Source organism: Rhipicephalus sanguineus, chromosome 10, assembly GCF_013339695.2.
Source record: "Rhipicephalus sanguineus isolate Rsan-2018 chromosome 10, BIME_Rsan_1.4, whole genome shotgun sequence".
Classification (NCBI taxonomy): Eukaryota; Metazoa; Arthropoda; class Arachnida; order Ixodida; family Ixodidae; genus Rhipicephalus; species Rhipicephalus sanguineus.
This window is the reverse complement of record NC_051185.1, coordinates 133,950,954-133,975,442: the sequence shown is the minus strand read 5'-3', so window position 1 is coordinate 133,975,442 and position 24,489 is coordinate 133,950,954. Positions and strand designations below refer to the sequence as shown.

At 50.6% G+C, this 24,489-nt stretch overlaps 1 protein-coding gene across 6 annotated transcripts in view; it reads left to right on the top strand.

Annotated features, from left to right (window-relative positions):
* Positions 1–24,489, top strand: part of LOC119372473 (protein shifted) — a 709,384-nt gene that overhangs the window by 367,955 nt on the left and 316,940 nt on the right. For 5 of the 6 annotated variants that reach the window (XR_007417709.1, XM_037642948.2, XM_037642946.2 and 2 more), the window contains one exon: positions 983–1,126. The exons of the other annotated variant lie outside the window; for it this stretch is intronic. Coding sequence is in view for 4 of the 5 variants with exons in the window: in XM_037642948.2 (XP_037498876.1) it covers positions 983–1,126 (144 nt within the window). In the remaining variant the exon portion in view is untranslated. The remainder of the gene's footprint in view (positions 1–982; positions 1,127–24,489) is intronic. 6 annotated transcript variants of the gene reach the window in all.

Below are 24,489 nucleotides of genomic sequence, written 5' to 3'. Positions count from 1 at the left end.
TCATGGTGCGCTCGCTCCGGTTTCGGGAGCTTGATATACACAAAATTGGTATTGCGCGACGTCACTGCATGATGAACTCAAATGACAGCTGGTAACATGAAATTAATGACATGCATACCATGTACGCATGATTTACATTTCACACTCAAGGTGCACTCGCGGCCGGTTTGCTAGCTTGATATGCACCAAAATTAGTATTGCGTGATGTCACTTTATGGGGAAGACAAGTGACAGGTGGTAACATGAAAATCATGACATGCATGTCATGTACGGCATTATTTACATGACACTGTCTTGGTGCGCTTTCGGCCGTTTTATCTGGGTATATGCTAAAATTGTATGAAATGACGTGAGTCTGTGACGAATATAAATGAAAGGTCATTCATTCTATATACCACAATATACCTTTGAGTAGCATGGTATAAACCAGATTGTGCATTCGTGCATGCATACATGACAAACATGCGATAGTGCACTACATGTCATGACATGCATGACTTAATTTGCCGCAATGGCAAACAAGGCGATGTATGCAGCTCCTTGCAGGCTGCTTTGCATTACATCGATTCCCACTGTGCATGGGATCTACTGCAATTTTTATCCCTTTCTGCTCAGTAGCGTCTCATGGGACGCCTCATGGTCGGTGCTACTTGTAACACTGCTATGTCCCTCCATCACAACACCCATTGGTACGTCCAGTGCAACGATACCAGTATAGCGCTTGGTTTAAGTGCCTGATCAGCGTTGCTTCAGCGGTGAGTCCGTGACGCGACTTCAAAATCGAAGAAATGCTTCAGTGAGTAAATACACAAATAAAGTAACATACCTCTATGAATAATTAGTCACTCTACACACGCTAGCTTTCTGGTTCGTCGTGCATTCAGAGCTCTATTGCAGCTGATCTCCCTTTTGACAAAGTCTTTTTCTTTGAAGCCAACATGACAATACGGTCGTGCCACTTATATTCGCTCAACGAACGCAGTGTTCCAAGTGTTCCTGCCGTGCTGGGGCAACGTCACCGGAATGGCGTCATTCGGGATCGGACTCCGCATTGAGAACGAGAAGGGCCGCTACTTGAGCGGCACGCCACTTCGGCTGCGATTGCAGAAACAATGCGCCGACAACCGTAAGTGGCAGTGATTTTCTTAGTACGGCAAGTAAGAATCAAATGAATCAGGATTTGTAGACGCAACCTAGATATTTTCTCTTCCTAAAGTTCGTTCTATTCGCCGTGGAGGCATGTGGCGGCTTGGCATGCCTCTGCTAGCCGCGATCGCTACGTCGATGGCGATGCATTTTCAGCGGGCTCACTGCGCCGTGCCTAGCCTCGGCGACCATGTATACTGCGCTTTACTGGCGTCCCGTGAGCGCGCCCCCTTTTGTGAGCTGCAAAAGGATGTGACGAGCTGGTTAAAGGGGCCCCGCACCCCATATTACGCATGTCGTTTTTATCGGCCGTTGGCATGCTATGGGTCTTGATGACTGCTGTGGCACCAGTGAAATCGGCGAGAGCAATGCGTTTCATATTTTAAATTCCTTTTAATGTGATTTCCCGCTCCGACTGCAGCGTCATATATCAACGATTTCTGCTGCCGGAAGTGAGGCATCGCTCATCTGAAGCGGTTCATTTTGCTTGGTTTAAAATAAAGAATATATTGCGCACGCTTACGATGCACTGATTGTGATGAACTTAAAAATTGTAATGTAGAATACTTGTTAGAGGTGCGAAAGAGGCACCAATTCGTGCATCGATTGCAATTTCTGTAGTGCTGGATGCCACTGTAGCACTGTCGAGTGGTCTACGCAAGGCGCAGCCTTCATTAATGCACCGTGCTTTGCATTTCTGCATCAGGGCAAAACCATTCAATCCTCTATGACAATACACAAAATTTCCCTGCACTTTCATCTGTGGTGTTATAGTTTGCCAGCGTTTTTCTGTTCAGTGAACTTGAGTGTGTGCGTGTTTCATTCGGCGTTCCTGCATGGCTCTTGTCGCTGTCCTCCTCGAGTGGCATTGGTCGCGGCCCTGCAACTCTTCGCGGCGTGTCTTCGCACGTAACGACGTCACTTCCTCGTGGGAGCTCGCCTTCAGGTTTCGTGCAGCTCATCATTTCTCACCCGTTCGGACCTCTCATTAGTCAACAGAGAGTTTTCTGCCAAACTGTGCGAAACCGAATGCGCCAGAAAGTGCGGCGCCCGCTTGCGGCAGGAAGGCGACCATGTGCTGTAGGATTCCGGTACTGCGAAATGTAAGCCACGTTTTGATTGGAAAGCAACGAAAACTAGCCTGACGTCTCACTGGGTAAGTGAAATATGAAGGGGTATGCCAATTTCTGTAGAGTGCTTCTATTTTGAGCTTCAAAAACTTCTCTTTGCGAACGTCTATCTCCAAAAAACATGGCTGATCCCTCTGTGATAGGAATCGGTATAAGACGAAAGTGAAACGTGCCTTCACAGACGTAGTTGAGCGTTTTTTGTGCATTCTTTCGCCCCAAGGGCGAAGGAATGCTAGAGCAACAAATTGTAATGTCACGCGAAGAACGGCAAGCATCTCGATACTTGCAACGCGCTGTTCAAGCAGAAAGGACGTACGGAACGAAGATACACAGGGTGAAAGCGAACTAACACTCCCATTTGTAACTTATTTCTACGTGAGCACCGCGCTCCTTTCGCCAAAGCAGCCGCTGCAGTGAGCCAAGTGACCTTCGTGCTCTCAACGCGAGACGTTCAAACCACCGCGATCACGAGATAAGCGCCCGCACAAGCGACCACACCCTGTAGACGCGGGCGCTCGTCTAACGGCGACGACCTTTCAAGCGTGCTCTTTCAGCTGTTCGCGCCATCTCGCTAGTGATAACGAAAACACGCTGTAACACAAATCTTTGAGTACAGCCACCGGCAAATGGTGTATATAAATAGCTCGCCGTTGGCATCGCGAAGAACATGCCGTCCGTGGCCGAATCGTTTCGCTCTGCGCGCTCCGGAGCGACGGGTCGTAAGTTCGATTCCCGGTGCCGGAACTTATAAAGACGGTAGTCTTTCTTGGGGAACTTAAACGCAGAAATTTTGGTCTGTCTGTCTGTCTGTCTGTCTGTCTGTCCTTCTGTTTGTCTGTCTGTCACCCGAATCAGCCACCCGGCCAAAGTTGAACCACTTGCTTACCGCCCACCCATCTTGAACTGGTACGGCTGTTCATACTTGTGAACGTTGTCGATCAAAAAGTAAATATTACATATATCTGAGGCGCAACATCACTAGGTAAGTTTTAGGTGGTGTGTTCCTTTATTGGAAAATACATAGATACATAATTCTAAAGACCCTAGTTTCTTAAGCTGCGGCGGCGCTGAAAATGCCAGGCTATGCGCGCCGACGAACGCCCTGTGGAAACCCTGTGCACAAAAAAAAAGGAAACCCTGTGCACAAGCTCATGTTTCCAGATGTATTGCCAGATGGCGTCCATATCTCACGCAGCGTAGAGTTACTGTTTATGCTACCTTTAGATGCTACCTAAAGGTAGCATATACAGTAACTCTAACGCAGCGTAGACACAGCGCCTCCTCTATCGTCTTTACACGGCATTTGCATCGGAGCACGCAGATACGCGGCAATTTTTTCTTCTGGTTTTTTTCTTTGCCCACTGTTGGTCTTTATATTTTACAGCCTCAGATCCGTGACAGAAATACGTCAGTGGAGCCGTGGTGAACCCCGGCATAAAACACTTTCGTGTTAAAATTATTTTTGCGTTCATCTCAGGACGATACAGGGAGAGCGTTGCAATGTAAAACTACGTGGGCGATAAAGAGACGGGGCGTGCAAACACGGACACAAGAGAGAAGTCAAGACACCACAAACGTCGTTCGTGGTGTCTTCACGTTTCTCTTGTGTCCGTGTTTGCACGCCCTGTCTCTTTAACATGAATACACACGAACTAGCTCAGCTCCCTGTTATATAACATGGATGATATTTGGGTGCAGGGCCCCTTTAAGGTTCTTTTTTAGAGCAGCGCAATAGACAGCATAAGAAGTCATGTGGTCTTCTTTGAAATGTACCTCTGTTTATTGCGCTGCTTTAAATATGTCCATTTCGGCATTGTAATGATGAGAACCACCGAGCGAAAAAAGAGAGCAGTTTGCACTACTGGGCGCGAGGACATACCGTGCCGCCACCATGCGGAGGCATCCCTGTGACGTGCAAGGTTGGATTGCTCCGCCAACCCTCTCCCGCTCAGCCCGCAGCCGCTTTCGCGTCTGCTTTTTTATTATTATTGTTGTACTTCAATTCAAAGAAATCAGTAAAATACTGCTGCGGCTTCATCACTGACTTTACGAAATGCTAAATAACTGCTCAGAAAAAAATGCCACGTCCTCATAATGCCTTAGACAGAGTCCTCACTGCCGGCGTTGTCTGCTATGGCCACCGATATGGAAACCGCGGGGGCCGCGTGCGCTGCTTTTGCAAAAGGTAACGAATATTTACGCGTAGAATGGGCTTTAGCGCGTGCTTGCGGCAAAGAAACATATTTTTTTTTTTGCTGCAAGAAATGCGGCAATCGTGCAACTTCATTCGTTTTAGGTTTGAATATAAAGACGGGCCGCGTTTGGCACGACAAGGATGGGCAAATTTACAGTCCTGTTTAGAACACATAACCCTATGAAGCACGACGCAAGCGGTTGCTCCGCTTTGTGGGAAGCAATCCAGTATGCTTACAGATTCATGCAGCCGCAACCTTTCTCATACGATTGGAGACAAAGGCACGATAGCCTTATGTACGCGCGTTCCTCATTCAGTGCTGTGGCTATAGATAGCATTTCACATGAGTTTGTCTGCAGCACGATTTAATATATATCTGTTGCGTCTCGTTGCGCGTATTTTCTAAGGTTGTCACACGATGCATTTTCGATCGCCACCAAGCCACATCGGGGCGAAAATTTTCGACGACTGACTACGTTATCCAGCTTGCACAAAGTGGCCAATCGCGATCGAAAAAATACGGTCTCGATCAGGCTCGATTGCGATAGCAAATGCACCGCCTGCCAGCCGGCCGTATTACTTGCGCACTTGAATGACCATGCTGCAAGGCGTAACTTACCGTGGTCTAAATGGCAATATTATGCTGCTGTAAAAAATACTAGCGTCCAGCATTTATGAAGCTTAATTGATAAGCAGTATGGCACTTCGAGGCTGCTGCTAGAAGGTGAATCAGTGTTTGAAGCTGGCCACGTTTTTGCCTGTAGCGTAAACCAACACAGAGAACAACTGACACTGGCTATGGGTTCATTTTGCAGAAATAATCTATAAGCAAGGAACCCCATGGGCTGAAGTCGAGAGTCTGACGGAAACCAGTGTGGTCGGGAAAAGACACGAGGACAATTAAAATAAACACGAGGGCGGGAGGGGGGGGGGTCATACAGTGGTGGAAGTTACGTCGGCGAGACAGGTCACTTCCAGTAAAGGCTCAAGCAGCACATGTGTGACGTAAGAAAGGTTTCATCGGACGCGCTGGCCGAACACGCAGATGCAACTGGCCACGAAATAGACTGGGATAAGGCAAAGATAACGGAAAGAGAAAATAACTGGATTTCTCGGCTTTATATTGAATCTCTGACAATCTAGACAACGGCGCACATGCTTAATCGCTATTACGGCAACTTTCCACACATGTCCGCACGTTGCCTGCGTCATATTTTAAAACATACATAACCGGACTGTTCGCGCATTCATTTTTCACTGTGAATAGTGCTGCCGTGAATATTCTTGGTCGGTGTCCACTTTAACACCACAGGCTTGAAATAACAAGAAAGAAAGGTGACAGCGGTCTCATGCTCGTGAAAAGCAGGGTGGTGGTAAAAGTGAAAGCTCGCGCCTGGCCCCTTCGCGTGCGTAGCGCACTGTGACACGGAGCAGAAAAGTACCATGCCGCCGATGACTGTTACTGCACTTTTCCGGATTGTGTAGCCTCTAGGGGTCCACACACAAGAAGTGAGAGCAAAACAACGCTGTTCGAAAGCGAAATCGCGGTTAAAAACAACGCATTCAACCGTCCGCTTCCCTTCGCCAGAGCGAGGCGAGGTCACGTGATCCAACCCTGCACGTCACAGCGATTGCAGCGCCCGCGTCTCCAGTGGTGGGTCTCGCGCCCAATAGTGGCGCAAGGCTAGAATCAACAGCGCAGCTCGTGTTCGACCTAGCTTTTTCTAAGGTTTTGGTACAGATGCTAAGTTTTTGCTAGGAGTACTAGGTACGGTCAGATTTGGCTATCCTATTTTTCCCTGCCAGAAACTCGTCGCCAGGTGTCACTGCCGCCCTGTCCAGATAGCTGATCTATTGCACATCACGTGGCAGTGTCCCATGAGATCTCCGGACCGCACCCTCAAGCCATTAGTATTGAGGGGCTGTGGGCGAGCCCTGCAGGGCCGAGTTCAGAGGTGGGATGAGCAGGCATACCGTGTCGGCTCGACTCACGTTATGCCACACGAAGTGGTGGCCGTCGCCTGCTGGGACTGGCTCACACACCTCCCTCTCTCCTCTTGAGCCCCTCCCCTTTCTTAACACCATCTCCTTCTGAAAGGAACCATGTATGGATGCGAAGCAGCGGGGAGCTGGTTCGATGGAGTGGTGTAATTTATTGTCACGTAGTCGTGACGTCGACGAGGGCAGCAGTCAGCACGTCGAGATGAAACTCTTCATTAGGCCGAACTTGTGGCCGAGAAACTGAAAGCTACAGCAATACACTGATAGCGGCGAACAGAGCGTCGACCGTCGATCAACTGACAAGCGGTCAAACGCGTCGGCTTTTATACAGGCGCTATGAAACTTTCCAGCAATATCGCTGGTGGCGGCGTTATCTCTCGACAAAGCTGGAACATTCGCGTGCGGCGCGCAATCTTAACAAAACGATCTACTAAAATCGTGAAGCTTCTCGAACACTGCTTCGCGGCCAGCGTCGAGCGTTGATAACCGTCCTTGCTGGTCAAACTCGAACACATCAAAATAAAAGAAGAAGCGGGCGTGGCATTGCCCCCCTCTGAAAAAGCATCGTCCCGATGCTTGGAACAGAACATGGAAAGGAAAAAAAACAGGTGCATACACAAATAAATTACAATAACAAAGGAAAAAGTAGAGTCCCCAGGTTCGCTAACGCGCAAGAAACGGCTTAAGGCGCACGACATGGACGACTTCAGGTCGTGTGCGGCGTCGCTGGGAGTTCGTAATGCCGTCCGGGACGACCTCGTAGTCAAGAGCGCCGTGACGTCGAAGCACCTTGTATGGCCCGAAGTATTGCCGAAGAAGTTTTTCACTGAGCCCACGTCGGCGTATCGGCGTCCAGACCCACACGCGGTCACCGGGTTGGTAGTCCATGTGGCGTCGTCGAAGATTATAGTGACGGCTGTCGACCCTCTGCTGGTTCTTGATGCGCGGGTGGGCGAGCTGTCGAGCTTCTTCGGCGCGTTGCAAATAGGCGGCAACGTCGAGATCGTCTTCGTCGGTGGCGGTTGGTAGCATTGCGTCGAGCGTCGTTGCCGGGCTCCTTCCGTAGACCAGCTTCTACGGCGTCATTTGCGTCGTTTCTTGCATGGCCGTGTTGTATGCGAAGGTCACATACGGATGGATGGCATCCCACGTCTTGTGTTCGACGTCGACATACATGGCCAGCATGTCGGCGATGGTCTTGTTTAGCCGCTCGGTGAGGCCATTGGTCTGTGGGTGGTACGCTGTGGTCCGGCGGTGGCTTGTTTGGCTGTATCTCAGTATTGCCTGAGTTAGGTCAGCAGTAAACGCCGTACCTCTGTCGGCGATGAGGACCTCTGGGGCGCCATGACGCAGAAGGATGTTCTCAACGAAGAACTTCGCTACCTCGGCGGCACTGCCTCTGGGTAGGCCCCTTGTCTCGGCGTAGCGGGTGAGGTAGTCGCTAGCTACGACGATCCATTTGTTTCCGGTATTGGACGTCGAGAACGGCCCCAGTAAGTCCATCCCAATTTGCTGGAACGGCCGGTGAGGTGCTTCGATTGGCTGAAGAAGTCCGGCTGGTCTAGTCGGCGGTGTCTTGCGTCGCTGACAGTCCCGGCTGGTCTTGACGTAGCGAGTTACGTCGGCGACAAGGCGCGGCCAGTAGTACTTTTCCTGTATTCTTGCGAGCGTGCGAGAAACACCCAGGTGTCCAGACGTCTGGTCGTCATGCAGAGCCTGGAGGACCTCTGGTCGCAATGTCGAGGGCACTACGAGAAGGGAATCGGCTCGAAGCGGCGAGAAGTTCTTCTTAAGGAGAACACCGTTGCGCAAGAAAAACGACGTCAGTCCTCGCGTGAATACCTTGGGAACAACGGTGGTCCTGCCCTCGAGGTATTCCACAAGGCCCCTGAGTTCTGGGTCCGCTCGCTGTCGTTCGGCGAAGTCTTCGGCACTTATGGTTCCCAAGAATCAGTCATCCTCCATGTCGTCCTCCGGCGGTGGGTCGACGGGGGCGCGGGACAGGCAGTCAGCGTCGGAGTGTTTTCTTCCGGACTTGTAAACGACGGTTATGTCAAATTCTTGAAGTCGTAGGCTCCACCGTGCGAGGCGACCTGAAGGGTCCTTCAAGTTAGCTAGCCAACACAAGGCGTGGTGGTCGCTCACAACTTTGAAGGGCCGGCCATAGAGGCAGGGGCGAAATTTCGATGTAGCCCAGATGATGGCCAGGCACTCCTTTTATGTTGTGGAATAGTTGATTTCTGCCTTTGATAGCGACCGGCTAGCATAACTGATGACCCTTTCGAATCCGTCGGTCTTTTGCACAAGGACGGCGCCGAGTCCTACGCTGCTTGCGTCGGCGTGGATTTCCGTATCGCCGTATTCGTCGAAATGCGCAAGTATCGGAGGCGTCTGCAGGCGTCGTTTCGATTCTTGAAATGCTTGAACTTGCGACGTTTCCCACCTGCATTCGACGTCGGCCTTCGTGAGTTGCGTCAGTGGCTCGGCGATCCGTGAAAATTCCTTGACGAAACGTCTGTAATAGGCGCACAAGCCGCAAGCCGAGAAAACGGCGTACGGCCTTCTTGTCGGTGGGCGTCGGGAAGTCAGCGATGACAGCTGTTTTCCGCGGGTCCGGGGGAACGCCATCCTTGCTGATCACGTGCCCAAGAACAAGAGCTCCTCGTACGCGAAGCGGCACTTTTCAGGCTTCAAGGTGAGTCCGGAGGTCTTGATTGTTTGAAGCACAACTTCAACGCGTGAAGGTGCTTGTCGAAGTTTGGCGAAAACACAACGACGTCGTCCAAGTACACGAGGCACGTCTGCCACTTCAAGCCGGCCAGTACTGTATCCATAACCCGTTGAAAAGTCGCAGGTGCCGAGCAAAGACCAAAGGGCATGACCTTGAACTCGAACAGGCCGTCTGGTGTTATAAAAGCAGTCTTTTCTCGGTCTCTCTCGTCGACTTCTATTTGCCAGTAACCGGTCTTGAGGTCCATCGACGAAAAGTACTTTGCGTTGTGTAATCGATCCAGGGTGTCGTCTATCCGGGGAAGGGGATACACGTCCTTCTTCGTGACTTTGTTCAGGCGACGATAATCGACGCAAAAAAGTAGAGTCCCATCCTTCTTCTTCACGAGCACCACCGGGGATGCCCACGGACTCTTCGACGGCTGGATGATGTCGTCGCGTAGCATTTCGTCGACCTGTTTCTTCACGGCCTCGCGTTCTCGTGTCGAAACTCTGTACGGGTTCTGACAGAGTGGTCTGGCGCTTTCCTCTGTTACGATACGAACTTATGCCACGGGAGTCTGCCGAATTCTTGACGACGACGAAAAGCAGTCCTTGTATTGCAAGAGCAGGGTTTTCAGCTGTTCTTGCTCGTGCTTCTGAAGGCTGGGATTGATATCGAATGCTGGTTGCGGCGCTTTATTCGTCGGAGTAGGCTCGGGAGAATCGGTGAGGCCGAAAGCATTGCTGGCTTCTACGATTTCTTCGATGTAGGCGACCGTCGTGCCTTTGCTCACGTGCTTGTACTCGTTGCTGAAATTCGTGAGCATAACTGTTGCTTTCCCTGCCCGCAGCTCTGCTACTCCTCTTGCGACGCAAATCTTGCGGTTAATCAAGTGGTGCTGGTCGCCTTCAACAACGCCTATCAGGTCTGCTGATTTTTCAGTGCCGACAGAAATGATGACGCTGGAGCGAGGGGGAATGGTGACCTGGTCTTCCAGCACATTCAAGGCGTCCTTTCTTGGCGGAGTGTGCGGCGCTAGTGCCTTTTCCGTGGACAGTGTTATTGACTTAGACCTCAGGTCGATGATTGCACCATGAAGGCCTAAGAAGTCCATACCAAGGATGACATCTCTCGAGCAACGCGGCAGGATTACGAAGTTCGCGGGATAAATCCTGTTGTTAATGGTGAGTCTCGCTGTGCAGATTCCCTCCGGCGTTACGAGGTGACCTCCAGCTGTCCGGATTTCAGGGCCTTCCCAGGCTGTCCTAACTTTCTTCAGCTTCGTGGCGAACGGTCCACTGATGACAGAATAGTCGGCTCCGGTGTCGACGAGGGCTGTGACGCTGTGGCTGTCGATAAGAACGTCGAGGTCGCTAGTTCGTCGTCTTGCGTTGCAGTTAGGTCGTGGCGTCGGGTCACGGCTACGTCGGTTTTTTCCGCTGCTTCCACGTTGCGTCGTCAGGTCTACTTCGGTCCGCGAGGTTTTGTCGTCAGGGGTTCGCGTCGTGTCCTGAAGCCTTCGTCGTGGCGGCGGCGTCGGTGGCGGAGGGTCTTCGGTATTTCGTCGTACAGCAACCGCACCTCCATCGGTTGCTGCCCTTAGTTTTCCGGATGCGGGCTAGGTGACCGGCCCCGGGTTGGGCCAGTGTATGGTCGGCGTTGGGGAGAGGCGCAGCGGCCTGGCGACGGCGATTGGGAAGGTCCTCGGGGGGGCCACTGCGCTCCTGACAGATAGTCGGCGATGTCACGTGGTCGTTCACCCTGCTGTGGACGCGGCGCGTCGACGGCGAACCCACGCAGTCCCATCTGTCGATAATGGCAGCGGCGGTAGGTGTGGCCAGCTTCTCCGCAGTGTGGTAGCAGAGTGGACGATGGTCGGGGGCGCGCCAAACGTCGGTCTTCCTCAGCGTGTGTCGCTGACCGGCTGGCGGGCGGTATGACGTCGGTAGTGGCGGCGGTGGTGCCTGGCGGCGGAACTGCTGGTGCGGCGCGGCGTCTTGACGTGGGCGAGGAGGGGGGTCGTTCCGTCGGGCTGCAGCAGCATAGCTCATTGCTTGCAGCTGCGGCGGTGCCGGCTGAGGAACACCCAGTGACTGTTGGATTTCCTCGCGTACAACGTTCGCAATCGACGTCACTTGGGGCTGTGCAAAAGGTGCGAGCTTTCGCAGCTCCTCTCGCACGATGGCTCGGATCGTTTCGCGCAAGTCGTCGGAGCCGAGGGCATGAACTGCTGCGCTGTCTTGGAATGCGCGGTGATTGTACTGCCGGGTTCGCATTTCCAGCGTCTTCTCGATGGTTGTGGCTTCGGAAACAAATTCTTGGACTGTCTTGGGTGGGTTCCGCAGGAGCCCAGCGAAGAGCTCCTGCTTAACTCCTCGACTGAGAAGGCGAACTTTTTTCTTCGGGCATGGTAGTGTCTGCGTGGCCAAACAGCCTGGTCACATCTTCCGTGAAGAGCGCCACGTTTTCGTTCGGCATCTGCACGCGGGTCTCGATCAGAGCCTCAGCCCTCTCTTTGCGGACGACGCTCGTGAATGTGGCGAGAAACCTGGCTCGAAAAATGGCCCACGTTGTCAGGCTTCGCTCTTGGTTCTCGAACCAGGTCCGAGCGGCGTCTTCCAAAGCGAAATACACATGCCGTAGCTTGTCTTCGCTTGTCCAGGCATTGAAAAGGGCGACTCGGTCGTAGGCTTCAAGCCAGCTTTCCGGGTCTTCGGGTGATGATCCGCGGAAGGTTGGCGGCTCCTTGGGCTGCCGGAGAAGGATCGGCGCAAGCTGCACGGGATCGGTCATCGTCGTTGCGGTCGATGTTGGGATCTGGGGCTGCCTGGGTTTTTCGGGAAGGAGCCCGTGCTCTGGCTGCAGTCCCTTCAGCCTGCGGCTTGTTTGACGATCCGGGTTTTCTTTGTCGTAGTCCTCGTCTCGGCTTGGGCTTGGGTCAGCACTTCGCGGGGGCGTCCGGATCATGGAAGAAGCAGCACCTCCACCAGATGTCACGTGGTCGTGACGTCGACGAAGGCAGCAGTCAGCACGTCGACATGAAACTCTTTGTTAGGCCGAACTTGTGGCCGAAAAACTGAAAGCAACAGCAATACACTGATAGCGGCGAACAGAGCATCGACCGTCGATCAACTGACAAGCGGTCAAGCGCGTCGGCTTTTATACAGGCGCTGTGGAACTTCCCAGCAATATCGCTGGTGGCGGCGTTATCTCTCGACAAAGCCGGAACATTCGCGTGCGGCGCGCAATTTTAACAAAATGATCTACTAAAATCGTGAAGCTTCTCGAACACTGCTTCGCGGCCAGCGTCGAGCGTTGATAACCGTCCTTGCTGGTCAAACTCGAACACATCAAAATAAAGGAAGAAGCGGGCGTGGTATTATTGAGAGGACGAATGACAATGTATCGAGAATGTATAGGAGAGGAGAGAGAGACGTTTTGTACGTGGTGGTTGTGTCTTTATTTAGAGACCGTGTGCGATTCCTAGCGTCGGTGCGCGCGGCGCTTTGAAGACGACGGCCTTGTGGTCGGTGAAGTGAAGCGTCAAGGGCGCGCGAGAGGGGGAGAGCGTAGAAGGGTGCTCATCATTACGTGTTTTTCGTGAATTTCATTCATGTGACTAGTTGTCACGGAGTGTTAAGTGATTTTAGTCGCGTAACGTACTCGCCCATCACTGTTAGTTCATTTTACAGCCGCAGAAATAGGTGCACGTGTTGTGGGAGTAACGCAGAAGATGAACAACAGCACGAAGCGAGCGCGTACCGGTTCATTTCTGTTCGCACAACCCGGCGCAACGAAAAGCTTCAACGTCTCCGCTGTTTAATAAAAGCGATCTTTCTACGCGATGGGGCATGCCTATTAATGTCGTCACGAACACAGTCAGCCATTTCGTGAAGGGATCACGCAAACGAGGCATCACGCTCTGATTGGCAGCGGCGATGGTCTTCCGGCAGCAGCAGCATGTCCGGAGTAGGTGCAGATCTTGTTGCCGCTGAACCAGATCTCGCGTAGCTCTAGGCGCCGAATATTAGTGTTAACATATCATAATTGTTTTAGTTTGCGATGGTCAGTAAGAAAATTCACAGTGGGCAATCCATCATTGCCTTCGCAACGAGCAAATATCGCTGAGACGGGGCTTGTCGCTCAAACCATGCGAGTGGCTAGTGCACACATCACTGCCATACACCTGAAGGAATGGAAATGGGAAAAGTTCATGATGATTAATTGCATCGGGTAGCGCGAACAACGAAAACGAAGAAGTGGAGTAAGAAAAACAGCATCCTTGTAAACCCATTCGGACAAAAACCTGTTCCGAGGTATATATACTATGACATGGTAAGTCATAGTATGCTGGTACAGAGTAAAAAACGCATCACAAGAGTAAAACTGCTGAAGATTCCGGAATGAATGAATCAAATGACATTCAAGTGGATGAAGAGTTGTTCGTGCCCTCCTTGGCGTTAGCTAGCGAGCAGGCCTCCTTTATGAAACTATATGCCCGTCCAAGGGCGGTACAGTTACACTCCTTCCTGTTTCCTTTCCCCATCTGCCAGTGCCTGCCGCTGAAGGCGCTGACGGCTGACACTAGCGTGGAGTGTCCCTTCCCATCCGTACCGGCGATGTACAGGCTTGCGGCGCTCATTCGCGGCAGTAAAGCAAAGAAATTTTCATTTGCAGGTGTTGTTGTGCGCAGGAACGTGTCGTTAAGTGTGATTTGCTTAAGTTTTGCATACGAACGGCTTTCATTATGAGGCAGTGTTGCGTGCCTATGTGCATAACAAGTGCAACTGAATCAAGGACGTCCAAGTGTCATGTTAACAAGGTGTGCGTTCGAGCTAGTTGGTACTTCATGTTCTACTACTTAATTATTGCACAAAAATTTTTACACGATGTACGAGAAAGACGCGGACAACTTTCAACCGAATTTATTATCAAGGCGAGACATGCATATGTGTGTGAAAGAACTGACGAAAACCAGCCGACCACTGACATAGGTGTGCAGTGCACCAGGTGATCTAGCTGATTATTTAGCTGATGCGTGCTAGTACAGTGCGCACCTGTGTCATTGGTCACTTGGTTTCTTTTACTTCTTTACTTCTATATCCGTTAACGATAACTGTGTTTTGTTGAAACAGCCAATTCACAATCTAATCGATAAGTACGTCCCCTTGGTACGAATTCGTGGTGATGCGGACAAACCGTGGTTTTCCAAACCATTGAAAAGACTATCCCGTAAGAAATGTAGGCTGTTTCGCTCTGCTCGCAATTCGCCTTCAGCAGTGAAGTGGTACAAATATTTAACCTGCTTACGTGAATACACCGATCTTTTGTTTAAATCAAAAAGAAAGTTCCACCACGAAGACCTAAAGAACATCCTCCACTATAATCCTAAAAAAATTAGGAAAATACTGAAACCTAAAAACCAATCGCACAACATCACGCTCGTCTTCCCTGACGGCACTGACGTACCACTTTCTCAGCGAGCTAACGTGATGAATTCGTGCTTCTCCTCAGTCTTCCCCGCCGAGGCCCTCCAGAGCGTGCCAGTACTACCTCGTCAAAGTTTCAGCAGTATGGCAACGATTGTCATCTCAGCTCAGGGTATTTCAAAACTCATCGACAACCTAAATACTTAAAGCGCTCCAGGACACGACAACATACCGTCCAAATTTATAAAAAGTACAAAAGTAGTCTCGAGCAGCTTTTTGCAAGTTATTTTCACTCAGTCCCTCTTGGAAGGTCAAATTCCCGATGACGGGAAGATGGCGAAAGTTACACCGGTCTTCAAAAAAGGTAACCGCTCTGATCCGTCCAATTACCACCCCATATCGCTGACATGCGTATCTTGCAAAATATCAGAACACGTCATTTCCTCGCACATTGCCCGTCATCTCGAAAATAACTCTCTCTTTTATCACAAGCAACATGGTTTCCGCCCCGGCTTATCATGTGAAACGCAGTTGGCTGAATTCACTACTGACCTCCACTTAAAACTTCATTCCTCCTATCACACTGACGCCTTTTCTGTTCGACTTTTCTAAAGCCTTCGACCGCGTAGCCCACCGTCGTCTCATAACTAAGCTTTGCACGCTTAATCTCGACCCAGTTGCACTATCATGGCTAATATGTTTTTTGACAGCTCGCTCACAGTTCACTTCAATTGGTGGAGAGTCGTCCACTAAAACAGATGTGCTTTCCAGGGTTCCTCAAGGATCCGTCCTTGGCTCTCTTTTGTTCCTCGTATTCATCAACGACTTGCCATCCGGAATTACATCGTCCATCCGTCTTTTCGCCGACGACTGTGTTGTGTATCGCAGAATCGCCAATAGTGCGGATCAAACATTACTGCAGCAAGACCTTAACATTATAGGCATGGTGCTCGCACTGGCTTATGGAACCAAATGGTTCAAAGTGCAAACACATGATCATCTCACGCAAAAAATCCAACCTTGTATTTCAGTATTCATTAAACTCCGCTGAGATATCTCAAGCAGATTCCTACCGCTACCTAGGTGTCCTCAAAACAGCACCTTGACCTGGTCAGACCACTTTGTCGAACTCGCAGCAGACTCCTCCAGGACACTTGAATTCATAAAAAGATATCTGCGGCCCTCCCCTCCCGCTGTCAGAAAACTTGCGTTCGAGACGTTCGTCCGATCTAAACTAGAATTTGCTTCCGCCATTTGGAGCCCTCATCAAGATTACCTCATCAGCTCCCTCGAGGCGGTGCAAAATCGTGCAGCCCGGTTCATATCATCTCAGTACAGTAAACATACAAGCGGCACTCATATCAAATCGTCTCTTGAGGTAACCCCTCTAGCTGTTCACAGAAAATCCGCACAGATCAGCCTGTTTCACAAACTATATCACAACGTTTCTCACCTGCGTGGCACTCTGCTCATTCCTCCAACTCGCACTTCCCGTCGACTGTTCAACTCTAAAAGTGTACAACGTTTTCATGGATTAACTCAAGCATTTAACAAATCCTTTTTGCCATCAGCGATTGAACACTGGAACAGTCTTCCTGAATATGTTGTTCAAGAACGCGACCCAGTCAAATTCAGTGTTGCTGTCTTCTTTTTTCAGCTGACCCTCGCACATACCCGTTCTTCAACGAAGGTTCTGCTTTTCAATAAAGCTTTTTTTCAATTTATTTTTCTTTAACCTTCCGGTATTCATTTCTGTTCGCGTCTTGCAACCAACCGAGTGTAATAGTTAATAGTTCTTACGCTTTCATAATTTGCTTTATCTTTGTGTTCAACACTGTGCAATGTATATTTGCTTCACTGTGATTCTTTAAGCACTGCATTTGTGTCATGACATGTCCTTGGGATACTTATTTGCTCCCCCCCTTATGTAATGCGTTGTGTAAGACCTTTGGGTTTCATAAATGGTTATATATATATATATATATATATATATATATATATATATATATATATATATATATAGTATTAATGAGCACTAAGGGGGGGAGCCATGCCCCCATGTATATATATATATATACATATACATATATATATATGCCTTGGCTTAATCAATTCAGGTGCAAGCTGCGCCTGTCCGTGTCTTTTTCGTCCTTCCTCTAGAAAGTTCTGCGAAAGATGTAGTAGTACATGAAGTGCCATGCCCCCGAGATTCTTGCCAACCTCGAGTTCCGCCAGCGATCGCTAATCGTGACCTCGCGAAAGAAATTGGAGGCGACCACAACATCAAATTACTCCGTCGTTCGCAGCAAGCACTGCCGTGCACCTGGCTTCAGACAGTACCGAAATTCGACAACGAGGGAGCGGGGCCCGGAGCGTTCCCGGGCGCGTATATGAAGCCTGCGCTTGCCAAGGTGCGGCCTACCCTGACAAGCGGGCAGTTGGCAAGCGGCAAACCACCGCGACCTCTACCGGAGACCGGCCTGGAGAGACGCGAGTGGTGGTTGCTGGACCGGCAGCGCCTGGCCTGCGGCACGCATGTGCTTCACGGGTCGCTGCTCATCGCCTGCGTGCCGCAGATGCGGCGACAAAGAAACACTGGTGCATATCATTTGCTCCTGCCCTGCTCTGGTCGCTGAACGATGCGGGATGGTGAGTCGCTATCACCTGCCCGGTCTCTCTGCAACTACTGTGGAGGACTTCCTTTGTCCCGCACGTTCAAATATACCAGCCCTGCGAGCGTTCCTTGAGTTTGCGGTTCCTCCAGACCTCGCCGACCTATAAACGAACGCGTTGCCTTCGTTCTCCCGCCTGCACTGACAAGATACTCTCTTGCCATGTTATTCTTTCTGCGTTCTATCTTCTCTTCTCCTTCCGTCATCTATACTGCCCCATCCCTAAAGGCGCTGAACCATGCCCCCCGACGGGAGGCAGAAAATGGCGCCCTTTTTATTGGGATACCAGTTACATGGAGAGATCTCGGCTGGTTTTTGCCGTCGCCGTAGTCATGCTCCGTATATATATATATATATATATATATATATATATATATATATATATATATATACCGGGTGTCCCAGCTATCTTTAGCCAAGGGTTAAAAAATACAATACTAGAGGCAGGCGAGTGAAACCAGTCGCAAATTGCTAACAGCCACCTTGCGCACTACAGACAATTTTTTGTTTTGTTATGAAATAATTTGTTAATTAGGACCTTTCAACTAAATTGCTAAATATTGCCTTTAGGCAAGAAATGCTGCTTGCAAAGTTCGAGAGCGTCTTCAGAAACCCCAAATGCATTGTTTGCGATAAAAGAAGTCTCACATTCACCATTTTTTCCAAGCTGCAAAGAAAGCCCGCGAAATACAAAAGGAACCACGTGACTAGCGCACGCGCTCGCCGCGAGAATGCTGCCCTCAGCCGTGGTTTGAGCGAACGAAATCAGCTGCGGCCGCGACTCGCCGGCTGCGTTGCAGCGGTAGGCCGATAAGTGGGCGGTGGTTTCTTGGCCTGTTGCCAGCCAGTTGGCGCGCGTGACGGCGCAAGTTGTAGCGAGCGCGGGTCAACAAACCACCTTTAACTTATCAGCCTACCGCTGCAACGGAGACGGCGAGTCGCGGCCGCAGCTGATTTCGTTGGCTCAAACCACGGCTTAGCGCAGCATTCTCGCGGCGCGCGAGTGAGCTAGTCACGTGGTTCCTTTTGTATTTTGCGGGCTTTCTTTGCAGCTTGGAAAAAATGGTATACGTGAGACTTTCTTTATCGCAAATAATGCAATTGGGGTTTCTGAAGACGCTCGGGAACTTTGCAAGCAGCATTTCTTGCCTAAAGGCAATATTTAGCAATTTAGTCAAATCGTCCTAATTAACAAATTAGTTAATTAGAAAACAAAAGATTGTCTGTAGTGCGCAAGGCGGCTGTCAGCAATTTGCAACTGATTTCACTCGCCTGCCTCTAATATTGTTTTTTAACCCTTCGCTAAGGATATCTGGGACACCCTGTATATATATATATATATATATATATATATATATATATATATATATATATATATATATATATATATATATATATATATATATATATTGTAATGACGAGAGAAATAGACACAACGCCTGTTCGCTAGGCCGGCTGTTCTATTCCCTGTCTTCGTCTTCCTCTGCTTCACCAGCCGAGCATGCACCCGTGCCTGAAGGCCGCTCTGTCCTTACACTCGGCCACACTGCGAGCATGGAGTGCTCCTAAAAGATGGCCTTTCTGTGGCGGTGGTTGTTTCTTAGAGGTCCTGGCCCCTGAACCACCATCGATAGCACTAATGCTTCTGGCGGGCGGCATTGGCAGCTGCGCGGAGGCCGGTCACGGCCACGCTGCGACTTGCTTTGGAAGTCAGGCGATGATGGTTCTGGTGGACGCCATTGGCTATGTCGTGATGGTCGTCGCACGCTTACCATGAGGTTACGTCGTCGCTGTTCCGTGCTTCGCTCTAACGCATGCTTGTGCATGTCAGCGGACTGAGCAGGCACGTACTTTTCCAAGGAAGCATGCTTGCGAGTTTGGTCATGCTGCGAGACCTGGCCTTCATGGTTTGGCGCACTAGCTTCTGCGCGGCCGCCACCGCACTCCCCTGTTCCGTAGCTCCAAGAAACAAAGATGCTCTCTAGGTGTTCCCCGCCGCGGCCATCCGACCGATGAGCGTCGGGTCCCCCGTAGGCACAGACCGCCTTGTGGTGATCCGTACGGCAGTCGTGTTTTACACTGGCGGTCAGAATGAACTGCCCGTCGTCGTCAGTAGAGTAGCACGCCAGGCGGCCGGAAGGGTCGATGCTGGCTCCATCTTCCGGCGGCGCATCGATAACCTCGGCCATGCCGCGGCTTGCAGATCCCGACAAAACAGGCAAATGCTCGATAAATGTGTCCTCGGCAGCCATGGATTTCTTGAGCGAAGCCCTCGCGACACACTCAGCCGATGACTGCCGTGAAGTCAGCAGATGTGCCTGCGGCTGGTCACTGAGGATGCTCTCGCTGCTGGACATCCGTGGCTGCGGTCTTTTAGCTTGGATATTTGGGGCCGAGAAAATCTTCGGAGTGAAGCAGCGGAGCTTTACTTGACCGCCATCTATAATGAGCTGAACGTCACCAGACAGGAGGTAGTCAGCTCCCAAAACCATGTCCGCGTGCAAGTCCTCGAGGACGGGAACGGCGGCAATGAACTTGCTCCCGGCTTCCGTTTGTATCTGCAAATCCAGCGCACCGACTGGTAATGCGCTCCCGCCGAGGATGCGCAGGGGTGCCCCGGACCAAGGCTGGAGGGCGACTGGGGCGTGGCGTCGATGCAGTGTAGTACGTGGAGCTCCCGTTTGGACAACAGCTGTAAGCTCACCGATTCCGTCCACACGGACCTGTACCGTGGGAAGCGGCTGTGTTGCGTATTGGGTGGCGCGACGTAGTGCATGTGGTGGTGCCACATTGTCGCAGTTTTCATGGCAAATCCGTCCGAAAACAGCGATGAGCCTTGCACTCCATTGAAGCCAGGAGTGCTGCTTGACGCCTTCATATTTGTGCCATGCCTCGGCACCACCACGAAGGCGGTCTATAGCCACCAGCCATTTTTGGTTGTCGTGCCAGGCATTGCGAGAGCCGACAGAATTGATGGCCTCAATCCACAGGGCAGCGTCATCCTGGAAGCCCCGGAACTCCGGCACTGCCCAAACAGCTGATGAAGCGGTAGATGAGAATACGGAGTTGGTCGACGCCAGGACGTCGAGCTTCTTCGACAGTTGCGTGAGCGCTTGCAACACCTCCGCGACTCTGTCGCGCCTGATGAGCAGGAAATCACGTCCGCGGAGTATGCGGCGGTTGCAGTACTCACGCTGGCGAGATCCACGGCCAAGGGAGCGTGAACGGCGTCTCTTGGCGGCTCAGATGTTGGTAGAGTCTTTGCTACTCGATCCACGTCTTTGGAAGCGTGAATTGCGTTCCTAGAACAGAGCTCGTGCGCCGTGAGGTCGCGAACCAGTAGCGAGGCGTCTGTAAACTGAAGTAAAGCCACCGAGGAGGCCTGGACGCCGTCCCCAGACGGTGCTTTCGGAGCCGGCAGGTTTACAGGTAACGGGGAGGCATGGACGCCGTCCCGGAACTGCGCTTGGTGCGGCGGCAGGTAGGCAGGTTCCATGACCGAGGAAGCGCGGACGGCTTTCCTTGGATGGCCGGCCCGGAACGCGGAAGAAGCACGAGCACAAGTGGTGTCTGGCTTAATACTTCGTTTTTGACGACTGCGCCATTGTAATGACGAGAGAAATAGACACAACGCCTGTTCGCTAGGCCGGCTGTTCTATTCCCTGTCTGCGTCTTCCTCTGCTTCACCAGCCGAGCATGCACCCGTGCCTGAAGGCCGCTCTGTCCTTACAATATATATATATATATATATATATATATATATATATATATATATATATATATATATATATATATGTATATATATATATATATATATATATATATATATATATATATATATATATATATATATATATATATATATATATATATATATATACAACACCCACAATCAAAAATAATTCAGAAATACTTTCCGATGCGCGTAATCGAACTGCCGACCTCTCGCTCCGAAACGCGCGGCGTTAGGCGGCTGGTGCACAAGGGTACCTGCTTTGAGTATGGTAACGGCAAGCTGTTTATATACACAATTTACTTCAGCGTGCTTTCTTACTCACCAGCGAAATGGCACGATGAGCGCGCGGGCCGCGCTTTAAAGGTCGTCGCGCCGCTCCTGCGAACGCCGATTCTCTTTGCCCTAAAGGGCGTGGTCGCCTTCGCGCGCTTATCTCGAGGAAAGAAGGGGGCGGGCGGGGGGGTGGAGCGGCAGGTTCTATGTCTTGTGCTTTCCCCGCGATGTCCGCGCTGTAGCCACAGAGCGCACGAAGATCACTTCGCTCGCTGCAGCGGCCGCGTTTGCGAAAGAAGCGCGCTGTTCAAACAGAAATAAATGACAACTGCGACATTTAGTTCGTGCTCGTCCTGCGTGTACTTGTTCGTTCGTTTCGTGCGTTCTTCGGGCTCGAGCGACGCGCTGGCAATTTCGAGCTGCTTTCGGTTCTTGGCGCCACATTCCAATTTGTTCCTATCGCATTCATTGCTTCGCCGTTGCGGCGAAATTGTGACTTATTTCTTCTTTCCCCAACCACTCTGTCTCAAGGTACTATATGAGTTAAGTATTCAAAAGCGTGATGTTCAGTATGAATGCGGCCAGAGGAAGCATAACAAAAAATGCAGGGTAGCTTGGCACTAGCGGTGCTAAGCCTGAAGGAAGAGCAGAGCTAGGTGGCATTCCTTAGTAAAAGTAGGCTTAACGCGGCTTAACATGGCATTTCTGGCTTTTATAGGCTTATCTGGACATTTTTTGCGTTTATACGCTTTTCTAGGCTTAACTTGGCTTTTCTAAAATTTTCAAGGCTTTCACAAACTTGGCTATGCTATTTCCCAAACATCGCTTGACAAGCAAACGCCACCACCTGGCGACCGCAGATTGCGTTCTTTCTTCATCTTCTTTCCTGCGTTTTTCTTTATGTCTTTCATTATTGCCCTCCCTCTTCCTTTCATTCCCCTAACTTTCGCAACGCTCCTCCTCACTTGCTTCCTTTTCTCCTCATCACCCTTACTTCCATATCCCCTTGCTATCCTACAAGACAAGGCCACGCTTCATCTTTTCCTTCCTGCTTACCCTGAAGTCACTCCTCCTCACCTTCCTTTCCCACCACCTGGCCATGCTATGCCACGGCCGCTAAATAAAAAAAAAGGTGCGACCTGCCGAATGGGTGCGTTTTCAATGGGGGAACGCGTGACATGCAGAGTTTTGAGACGCCACCGCGGGGGCGCTGCACATCGGTAAACCACGGTCGCTAGGAAGCGAACGCTCGGGGCGTTGGCTCGGGCGAGTGCAAGGAAACGCTCTTGCTGTAAAGGAGCAGCCGTACGCTTGCTAACGAGGTAGAAAAGGTGTGGTTTTTGTAGCGTTAGCTACACTGTCCTAGCCGAGCCAGTTTCGCGTGGCTCCTCAAGAGCCGTGCTGCGTATGCGCGAGGATCAGTTATGTCACACAGCTGGCGCATCGGAGCCAGCACCTCCCGCGCACTCCGCCGCTGCCGCTGGTCTGCGCTTTCCAGAGTAGTGACGTCGTAGCCGAGGTAGACCTACTGGCGCAGGCGCGCGCGCAGCTATTCGCCTTCGCTGTGCAGTCGCCGTCCGACACTGCGCTGGAGCCGCTTGATAGCGCCTCTGACTGGCGTTTGCCAGTGCGGTATAGCCATGGAGAAGGAGAGCACAAATGCTGCGCAACTGCGCAGAAGAGCGGAGAAGCTTAACTTACCGGATCCCGAAGTAGTTGCCTGGCAAAATAAATATACATGAGCCACATAATATACCACGTGTGTGTCATTGGAGCAGCAGTAAGCATGATAAACAAGCTAATCCTAGACAATCGGGAAAGCTAAGAACAATCAGCTGAACCTTTGCTAACGCTACGTTATCCTGGCATAGCCGAGCAAAGCCACTGCAACATTTTGTTGCGTTGGCTCTCTCAATGAGTGCTTAACCCCTTCAGGCGCGAATTATGATGCAATGTCTGTAAATGTCTCAAATTTGCACAACGTAATTCTAAAGCACTCAATATTACATTCCAAGAAAGAAAATAAAGTAATATGCTGTTTTGTGCGAGTTTTGCTAATTATTCATAATTAGAGGATAATTGAATATTTAATTACTCTGCAGTCAGGCATGTTCCATTTTTATATAACAATAAGGAAATTGTTGGCTTAAAATGCATGCGCAATTTGTTTTTGGTTGTGTTCATTTCGTGCGGAGAAAATTAATACTTATGACGTTGGTCCTGGCATGCGGCACGTCGAACAACCCGTCGAACGTCGTAGTGCCTTCACCAAAGTGACGGTTATGGTCCTACTTAGCACATTGAGGTTCAGTCAAGACACGTTGACTATGCAGAAGGTTCAATTGATGCTATGCACAATGTATCTTGCCATTTCTTTCCGACTAGTCCAAAAAACTGGCAAAAACAAGTTGCGTCCACATATGTGGACGTTGCGCCTGAAGGGGATTTAATGTGATTGGGCATTTCACGGTAACCGCGATGCCCAGCACCTGGTGTTGGCCGTGGTGCAGAATTGCGAAGAAGTCGGACATTCAGTTGGCTGACTTCAAGCAGGACGACTTTAAGGCAGAGCGCAAGGTGCTGCGACTGACAGCCGTGCCAACCACAGTTTCATCTTATCCAGTGTATAAGCTACCCGCGCCCTCATTGCAAGGTAGACCACTTCTTCGTGTTTCGCCTGCCCCTTCCATATTGAACAGCGAACAAGATTAACAGGACGAGTGCTAAAGCTCAGAAAAAATGCCAGGCCTGCGCGGAAAGCGCAGCACAGTCACAGCGAAAGCTGGAAGAGCGGCATTTCTAGAGCCCGTTGTAAACTCTCTTGGGGCTACTAATACAAGTACACTAGCAAGGTCCCCACTGCGCCATAAATCACAATATTTGTGAAATTGGGAAGCACCTACAACGCGATTATTCGTCATTGTGCGCAGAAGCGAGGTTCCAGCTACACATATGTAAGGCATTATGTGCACTTTGTTCACGTGACGACTGATGGCGATGAAGAATTGTGGCTCAGCCCTTTGTAATGGGTTGGAAGGTTTAAACGGCTCACCAGTTACGTAATTGGCATTGTGTGACGCCCGGTCGCTATTTAACTCTCCCACCATGCAATATAACATACATTGACGTCAGAAAGAGAGACAGAGAGAGGGGGGAAGAACTTTGTTGAGACCCTGAGGAAATGGATGATGGGCT